The sequence below is a fragment of the Lichenostomus cassidix genome, chromosome Z (assembly GCF_008360975.1).
Source record: "Lichenostomus cassidix isolate B80296 chromosome Z, HeHo_3.0, whole genome shotgun sequence".
Taxonomy (NCBI): domain Eukaryota; kingdom Metazoa; phylum Chordata; class Aves; order Passeriformes; family Meliphagidae; genus Lichenostomus; species Lichenostomus cassidix.
The window spans coordinates 65,611,347-65,620,579 of NC_139511.1; the positions used below are offsets into that span (position 1 = coordinate 65,611,347).

Below are 9,233 nucleotides of genomic sequence, written 5' to 3' on the forward strand. Positions count from 1 at the left end.
CTCCGGTGATCATTGAGGGGAAGTGACTCATCACCACTCTAAAACCCACGCAGTGTCAGGAAGCACTTGGATATTACCTCAGAAACAGGAGTAATAGTTCTTGAATGCTCTGGTAACTAGGAGGGTTTTGGGAGGAAACTCTGGGATCTTGGTGACAAGGTTCCTTCTGTTGAGTCCCAGAGCCTGGATGCACCTGGGGCAAAAAGATATCAAAAGACAGGAGTGCTGACAGTGATGGGAGGTTCCCTGCCCAAAGAAGAAGCTTCCTGCATCTCATGAGATGTGCCCATTTCCTTCCGGTGGTTGCAAGTCTTGCAGTCAGATACGGATGGCTAGGCTCAGAGGCAGCTAGTGGGGCTGAGATTTCAGTCCTGTCTGGGGATTTCAGGCTAGAATGGCCCTGCAGTTGCTGGCTCTTAGGTTTCTCCTGGCTCTTGCATCTCTGCTGTCAGCACGGGGCCAGGATTTCAGCATCCAAGTAGAGCCCCAGGGAACAGGTAAGAAGTGGTTCTTTCCTCTTGGAAGACTTTGCTGCCTTTCCTCCTCTAAGGTGGGTATTCATCTACACTGCCAGCACAGCCCTGGGCTGGAGCCCAGATGGACCTCTGCGGGCTGTGTCAGCTGGGGCACCCACTGTCTCTGCCCCAGGGGCAGGAGGTACCTTGCAGTGTACGCTGGGGGTGTGTGGGAGAGAGAGGACTGGGCTGGATGTTCAGTGATGAGTCATGCCCTCCAGAAAACCAGTCTGCCAATCATTACCTGGAGACAGTGGGCATGAATTAGGTGAGAATTCACACATTGTGAATCAGGGGAAGGGTCTTCAGGGAGAAGAAGTGTCACCTTCTGTGCACATCCTATTCCCAGGTGTGCCTGAGGGACAATCTGCCTGCTGAGAGCAGAGCAAAGGGAACTTGCTGCTGCTTTGCCAGACAGATGGGCTGGGGCAGGATCAGGCTGGATGCCTGTGCTTGGGGTGGATCATGGTCGTGTGGCAGGAGACAAAGCTGCTGGTTGTGGTGCTCAGATGGGCATCTCTGGCCTTCTGCTATCAGGGCTGTTTGAGAGGAAAGCCCGAACACAAGTGGCTTGACACCAGCATTTCCCTTTGTGGCTGTTCAGAAGTTGGTCTGAACCATGGGAGATCCCATGTGTGCTCATGTGGAAGAAGGAAAATTATATTTCAAGCCCTTTCAGGCCTCACAGAGCTTCTTGCAGAGCTTTGAACAGGCAAGAACTCCTTCCCAGGAGCCAGCAGCCTTGTCTGTAGGAACTCATTGCCACAAAGCCTCTCCCTGCAGCACTGGACAAAGTGCTGGGACCAGCTGTGCCTACTGAGCCTGGAGGATGGTGAATTTGGTGAGGAGGTGACATGAAGAAGGAAGGGTTGTGCCAGGAGAAAGGGACAGGGACATTGGTAAAGCAGGAGATGTGCAAGGAGAAGGCACTGCTCACCCCCATGTCCCACTGCCCAGCAGTGTGGGGCAGAGGGAGAGCAGCCAAGGGGCTGAGTGAGACACAACAGGGACCCCACAAGTGTAACAGGGGTGTGGCTGATCCAGTGGGAGGGATGAGCTATGGCTGAAGGGACATGCATGCCAGCAGGAGTGGTGGTGCCAGGGCCCAGCAAGTGCCACCTGAGCTGGGTTGGGTGACCTTCCTGAGTGAGAGATTGGAGGGAGTCTCCTCATGCAGGGATGACTGTCCTGGGCATTTCCCTGTGGTGAGCTATGGAGAAGAGAATCTGGTGTCCCTGGACACAGCGAAGTGAATGGGGGAGTTTGAGGGATGAGTGATCCTTCACACTTTCCATGCACAAGAAAAGACAAAATCCCCTCCCAACAAGGCTTGCCTGCAGGTCACATCCCAGCAGATCAATGTGTCACCTTCCTTCTCCCTTCAGAGCGTTGCTGGGGATTTCTCTCCCACCACTCACCCCTACCCCATCTCATCCCCTCCCAGCCTAAATAACACCCCCTGTCACCTCTGACAGAAATATGTCAAAGACCCCGGTGGGACTCCAGACTCCAGCTGGCACCAGACCAGGAGAATTACAAGAAAAACCAACAAGTGATGCTGAGCTGCCCTGGAGGTTTCCAGCCACGCTTCACCCATGTCAAATGTGGGAGCCAAGTCCAGTCCTTCACTAATGGGAAACCTGTATACAGAGAAGTCTGGACTGGAAAAGACTCCAGAGGTAGCTGGGTCAACATTCCATCCGGCGTGGAGTGCATTGGTAAGGAGGCCTCAGGAGCATTCCTGGCTGCCCTGCTCTGCCCTTCCTGAGCAGGAAAAGCAGGATGTGGGGGCACAGGAGCTTTCTGGCTCCATGCTGCCTGGGGAAATGGCAGATTCTGCTGAAGGCAGCATTGAGTCCAGTCTGCAGATCACCACCGGGGGTGTCACAATAAGGGTGTTCATGAGAGGCTTTGTGGCCTGTGTCCTCTCAGACCATACAGCTGTGAGTACCACAGCTTGCTCCCTGTAGGCTGGGCTCCTCCAGGCTCTGTGGCTTGGTGGGTGCAGGCTTGGCATCATCTTCTCACATCTTAGACATTCCTGTCCCCTCCAAGAGAGAACCGAGCTGCACTTGTTGGACTGTAGAGATTCTGGGACACTCAGACACCTCAGTTTTGAATCAATGGGGAAAATTGCTTGAGCAGTAGAAGTCCACTCATTCACCCACATCTATTCCTGTTCAACTCCTCCTGCTCCCCTTCGAGAGAGGTGGAGTGACCACCTCCAGTCTCTCACATTCCCTCCCAGCAGGCTGGGTGGTGAGCAGGCATGCCTCACTGCAGCATGCTTGCACACCTGGGAGGGGAAGGGAATAGAGTGACCCTCTGGCAATCTTTCCTTCACAGAAGCCATCCAGGTTGACCATGAGACCTTTGAGATTTCCAGCACCAGCATCAAACTGAACTGGACCTGCAGGTTCCCTGATGCCTGCCAGGGCATGAGGGCCAAGTGCCAGCTGGCAGTGCCTTCCTCCCCTTCCTATGAGGCTGATGAGGTGAAGGTAGAGGAGATATTACATGGCCAGGAGGGAACATTCACCTGCTCCCCTTTGCAGCCCTCCACCGAGTACAGTGTCACCATTGAATTGCCCCCCAGCACAACCCTTTTCTCATGGTTGTTCAGGACAGAGGAAGCAGGTATGTGTACAGAAATATTGGAGAAAAGGGCTGTGTCACAGGTGGATAAATGGTCCCCTCACCTGTCAGCTCAACCTGATCATCCCAGGCACAGGCCTTTGAGAGAGCTGGAGTGACCACCTTCAGTCTCTCACATTCCCTCCCACCCGGCTGGGCGCAGCTCATACCCCAGCAGATCAATGTGTCACCTTCCCTCTCCCTTCAGAAGCTGGAGGGTTGCTGGGGATTTCTCTCCCACCACTCACCCCTACCCCATCTCATCCCCTCCCAGCTCAAATAACACCCACTGTCACCTCTGACAGAAATATGTCAAAGACCCCGGTGGGACTCCAGACTCCAGCTAGCACCAAACCAGGAGAATTACGAGAAGGATGAAAAAGTGATGCTGAGCTGCCCTGAAGGTTTCCAGCCATCTTTCACAGAAATCAAATGTGAGAGTGAAGTCCAGTATGACTCTTATGGGACGCATGAGTACAGACTCTTGTGGAAGGCCAAAGACATCCATGATGACTGGATTCAGATATCAGAAGTGAAATGCATTGGTAAGAAAGGGTTGAGGAGCAGGATAGTCCTTTGCAGGGGGGATCCTTAGAATGTCTCTGAGGGGGACAGCATGGAGAAGGGCAGGACAGGGTTTTTCCTTGGGCCCAGTGCTGTGGGGTTGGTGACTGTGGAAGCAGCTCCTGCTTCCAGGCCAGAATGAAATATCTCCTGTAATGCTCTCCCATGGCACCAAAGGATGAAACATCTCCTGTTGTTCTCTCCTGTGGCACCAAAGGATGACTGCAGCCACACACAGCTCAGAGGCTTTGAGGGAGGCAGGATGCCTTTGCTGTGGCCTGTGAGCTGTGATGTAGCCCAGCTGGGCACACACTCTCTTGGATTCCCTCTCTCCCCTTCGAGAGAGGTGGAGTGACCACCTTCACTCTCTCACATTCCCTCCCAGCAGGCTGGGTGGTGAGCAAGGATATCTCACTGCAGCATCCTTACGTGGCTGGGGTGGGAAGCGAATAGTGTGACCCTCTGGCAATCTTTCCTTCACAGAAGCCATCCAGGTTGACCATGAGACCTTTGAGATTTCCTGCACCAGCATCAAACTGAACTGGACCTGCAGGTTCCCTGATGCCTGCCAGGGCATGAGGGCCAAGTGCCAGATGGCAGCACCTTCCTCCCCTTCCTATGAGGTTGTGGAGGTGAATGTAGAGGAGATATTACATGGCCAGGAGGGAACATTCACCTGCTCCCCTTTGCAGCCCTCCACCGAGTACAGTGTCACCATTGAATTGCCCCCCAGCACAACCCTTTTCTCATGGTTGCTCAGGACAGAGGAAGCAGGTATGTGTACAGAAATATTGGAGAAAAGGGCTGTGTCACAGGTGGATAAATGGTCCCCTCACCTGTCAGTTCAACCTGATCATCCCAGGCACAGCCCTGCAGTGATGTGCTTGGGATCAGGGCTGCCTGGATCCTGGGGGGCTCTGGGGAAAGGGCTGTGCAGGACCCTGAGCAGGCCATGTCCCCTTCTCATTGTCCCACTCCACACCACACTGTTATCCTTCCCACTGCTGCAGCACATGCAGCCTTTGCAGGGCACAAGCCCTTCTTAGGGAGTCCCTTTGCAGCCTGTTCCATAGCCAGGAGCTGCCTGCACCCTGCTCTGGCCTCAGCCCCTGCTCATGGGCCTGTGTGTGACCCCATCCTCCTGTGCTTCCAGTGCCGGACAAACCGGAGAAGCTGTGGCTGGATCCCGACAGGGGCTCTCTCAGGTGGAAGGCGCTGCCCCCCTGCAAAGGGGAGATCATTGGATATGAGGTACCAAGGGACCAGGGCAGAGCCTCACCTCATGGCCTGGAGCTCTGGGCAGACAGACTGGGAAGCATGGGAAAGGGACAGCTGGGATGAGCCAGAGTTCCCAGCCTGTGAATATCTGTCTTTGATGAGTACAGGTTTTTCTGTTTCATTCTGAAGATTCCTCATGCTGTGGAGATGCCCAGTGAGGTGTTGAAGGCTCCCTGCCCTCTGGGCTTACTTGCTGGGTGTGCTCTGCTTTGGGTTTGCCAGACTTTTGCAAGTTTGGTGTGCAACACATGATGATGTGTCTTCTGGGGTGGCATCCCATTGTTTCCTGTGTTTCTTGCGTACTTGCTTCTGGTTCCTGCCACAGAAAAAAACTGTGGTTTGAGTAATCCCCTGAAAGTCCCTCCTGAAAGCCTTTCCTCCAGAGAGCTGCACCATTCTGTTGAGTTTTCCTCAATGCATAGCTAGAAGCATTTCCTCTGTCTCTGGATCTGGGACCACCACTTTCCACAGCTCAGCCCTGCTCTCTAGCAGTGGGAGCTGGATTTTGTGCTGATGAGATCCTTCTCAGAGTGCTCTAGGCCCTCGCTCAGGACAGAGATCTCTACAGTGTGACAGGGACCTTGCATGCTGTTTCTTAGCTCTTTCCTGGAAACTGTCACACAAGATCTTGATGACATTGTTTGTGAGCCTGTTCAGCTGGTTACCTGCTCCCAGACACCTGTGTTTGTAGAAAGAATCCTTTTTTTCCACTTTTGAGCCTGGTGGGAGGGAATGTGAGAGACTGAAGGTGGTCACTCCAGCTCCTGCCCATTCCTCTCCGGTGCCTTCCCCGGCCGGGCAGGCACAGGGAAGCTCAAGCTGGCACGACGGTGCCAGCGGTGAGCACCTTCCCAGCGGGCAGATGGAAGCTGCTGCTGATGCCTAAAATGCTGGTAAAAAATTTGAGACGCAGATACACAGTATAGGAAAAGGGCAAACCTTGGTTTGAATAGAATCCCAGGTGCACTACAACAAAAAAGAGAGCGACGATATCACGTGTATACAATTTATGGACCTCATAGATTAGCATACCTATCTAAAATTCCCCAATAAGAAGCTTAACAAATGAAGTAATTGCCCTCTTATTCAAATTACTTCCCCCCAAAAAAGTTACAACTTAGTTTACAAAAACATGTCCCAGTGATGGGGCTTTTTCCAGGTTGGTGCTTCATGCTCTTGAGATTTTGGAGATTGTTTCGTCTTCTCCAAAGAATTCTGAGCAAGGCAATAGTACAAGGGTTATAAACATGTGGGGCTAGATACAGGGAGTAAAAAGCACATGAATGGGAAAGAGTAAAAAGGATATAAAAAGAGTATAAAAGTATAATGAAAAAGGACAAAAAACCCATCAGGCATCACTGCATTCCAGCTATGTCTCCTGTCCGCAGCTGAGCATCACAGCCAGGAATGCAGGGGACAGCAGCATGCTAGAACACACGCGGCTGTGGCTCAATGGCTCCGTCACCGAGTACCGGCTAGCAGAGCACAACCCTGGCACCAGCTACGCTGTGACGATGCGGGCACGGACGGCTGCTGGAGACGGGCCTGCGCTGGTCAGGGAGTTTCAGCTCAGCAGCTCCGGTAAGCTTTGCTACGTCCCTGTCCCAGGAGTCTGGGCACAGAGGAGCTGTGCTCTGCAGCCTGCCTTGCCCGAGGCTGCCCCTGCTCCTCACACGGCCCTGCCATGCTCGTTCTCCGGCTGTTCCCCTCCAGACACCGCGCAGCCCCTGGGCATCCGCTGCCGCAGCGTCCGTGACATCGCCCCATCCCAAGGGACAGCCGTGCTTCCCCTGCGCCCCATCGCCCTTCCCTCTGAGGGATCCATGTGAGTACAGCCCCCGCAGCTCTGCAGCTCCGGGATGGCGCTTCCCACCCCAGTAGTGGCCTGCAGAAGCCTCCGTTCCACTGTCCCCACTGTCCCCTATGGAATGCCTTAACATCCCGCTGACTTTCGGCCCTGCAGGGAGCACGGGCTGCTGGTGGTCCCGACGCACAACACCTCCGTGATCGAGAGCATCTGCTCGGGGCAGCCACAGTTCGTCAATATCAGCTTCTACCAGGCCGCTATTTTCAACCTCACAGCCCCCATGGACTTCGTGCTGGGCGACGGGAGCCGCGGGCGGGAATACCACAATGCTGCCCTCCACCCGGGCTGGGACTACACAGCCGTCCTCTTCCGCTTCTCGCAGCAGGTATTTATCGGTGTGCTCCTGCTCTCTGGGGATACTGGGCCCCTCGGGGTGTCTGGGCTGGCTGTGAGGGCAGATTCCTCTGCCATGCCTTGGCAGGATGGTGTCCCTGGTGTCCCTGGGGTCACTCAGTGGCCCTGGGTGGGGACCTTTGCTGCCAGGTAGGGTAGTGCTGCAGGAGTGGGCTGAGCTCTCTCTCCCTCGTGTCTCCTCCAACAGGTAAAGAAGGTCATCTGTGTCTGCTACAGCTTCTCCCAAGGTAAGTATCTCCTTGCTCCTGGTGCCCAAGCCTGTCTCCTGCATGTTCTCTTTTGCCATCCTGGCAGCTTCCCTGGAAATGAGCTTGCCCAGGGGTTTGAGCTCTTGAGTCTCACATGGAACAAAACGAACTTTTGTTTCACACACCTGTGGTGGTCCTCCCTCCCAGAAGAATCCTAAGCCAGGACACAGACCTACACACTTGCACATACCCTTCGCCGTCCATGGGGGCATTGCCAGCAGGAGGCCAGGCTGTGGCACCCACCTCTGGCTCTGTGTTAGTTTCAGGGCAGGCTGCGAGCCAGTGGCATGGGATTGTGATTGGACTGGTTGTGCTGTTGGCAGTCCTCCTCGTGGCTGCAGTCATCCTGTGGCTTGTCCTCTCCAGGTGAGTGTGAAGGGGACAGGTTCAGCAGGGACATACACAGTGCCAGTCTCTTACCCAGAACTCCCCTTTGCCTTGTCAGGAAAAGGAAGTATTTGCCCAACAACACCAAGGAGGATAATTAAAAAGGTAGGAAAATGCAATTCCACAGACAACCATCACAGAGGGGACCTCAGGGCTGTGGGACAGCTGGGATGAGATCAGCAATCTCCCAGGAGATTCTGAGTGTCAGAAGAAGCAGCAGCTCATACACTGCTCTGACACATCTCCCCATTTGCCTTAGCTGGGGATGGTCAGGATGGCTTTGCCCACTGAGCCCTATATAGCAGCACAGTGTGGCTCCAGGCAGAGCTTCCAGCCTGGAGCAAGGGCACAAGCAAGCAAAGATGGGATTCCAAAGGGTGCCTCATGGCTCAGCCCTTTGAGGACTCATGTCTGTGCCATCCCTCCCAGGGGATAGACCTGCAAGGAGGGGTCTCAGAAGGGTCAGGCTCAGGGACTGCTACTCACCCCTTGGCACTGACAGGCACCACTGCAGCCCTATGGTTGCACACAGCTGGGATGAAAGGGTCAGGCTGTTGGGTTGGAGGGTTGGAGCACTGCCCTATGCTCCAGCCTGTTCCCGACACTGGGGGCCCTTTTTCTCCCTAGGTAAATGTGTCTGGGCTAGAAATCAGTCACTTCAGCCCCAGCCAGGACCATGGAGACATTCAGAGCAATGCCGAAGGAGAGAAAATAGGAAGGATTACCCCAACTCAGTGCTGATGGCTGCCACGTGCCCTGGTTGTCCTGTGACTGTGACCAACATGGGGATCCTATGCAATTTATCCAATTCAGCAGGGCAAGAGGAAAACAGAAGGCCAAGGAGGGTTGCGAGGTTTTGCATTCCTCAGGCCCTTCACCTCCCAGCTTTTGCTTACCGCTTTTGTAAGGTCTTTGAATTTGGCTTTCTGTAGTTCCTTTTTTCAGGCTTTGCTTTCATTTTTGCTGTCCTGGAAGCAGGACTTGTATGCCAGATTTCCCAATCCCAGACTCACACAGGCTCAGGTTGATGGCATTCTCCTGCTGTGCTCTGGGTTCCCAACCCTTCTGCCCTCTCTCTGCTGATATTCAGCCAAACCTAGGGCTTTGCTTGGCCTGGCTAGACTGCTTTATAACTCTGATTGTTCTGTCTGGACAACAAATAAAGGCTTATGGTTTGGAGGACCTGCCTGGTCCCATCATTGCCCCTGTGGGGTGACATCCCTTTGTAGGGAGCTGATTGTTCCTTGTCGAGGGAAACCACAAGCAGGATTGCTATGGTCTCATATTCCCCTGGTGGTGCCTGACAGCTTTTCTGACTTCCTGGGCTCTGTTAGACAGCTCTCATTGAGTTTGGAGCAGATGTGTGGTAGGAATCCATCAAGGGTG

General features: G+C 54.1%; 1 protein-coding gene across 3 annotated transcripts; it reads left to right on the top strand.

Annotated features, from left to right (window-relative positions):
* The first annotated feature begins 308 nt into the window (after window positions 1-308).
* LOC146425138 (uncharacterized) lies at window positions 309-9,029 on the top strand. Of its 3 annotated transcripts, XM_085043344.1 has the most exons (13): window positions 309-497; window positions 1,991-2,233; window positions 2,862-3,152; window positions 3,455-3,694; window positions 4,197-4,487; window positions 4,867-4,964; window positions 6,380-6,572; window positions 6,705-6,816; window positions 6,955-7,183; window positions 7,400-7,439; window positions 7,721-7,826; window positions 7,906-7,952; window positions 8,475-9,029. In XM_085043344.1, exons 1-12 carry the CDS (start codon window positions 395-397, stop codon window positions 7,946-7,948), a joined length of 1,989 nt encoding a protein of 662 aa, XP_084899470.1. In that variant the 5' UTR covers window positions 309-394; the 3' UTR covers window positions 7,949-7,952; window positions 8,475-9,029. The 3 variants fall into 3 exon arrangements, with proteins under 3 accessions (XP_084899470.1, XP_084899473.1, XP_084899472.1); XM_085043347.1 differs by lacking the exons at window positions 3,455-3,694; window positions 4,197-4,487; XM_085043346.1 differs by lacking the exons at window positions 3,455-3,694; window positions 4,197-4,487; window positions 7,906-7,952; window positions 8,475-9,029 and having other exon boundaries at window positions 7,400-7,833.
* The last annotated feature ends 204 nt before the right edge of the window (window positions 9,030-9,233 follow it).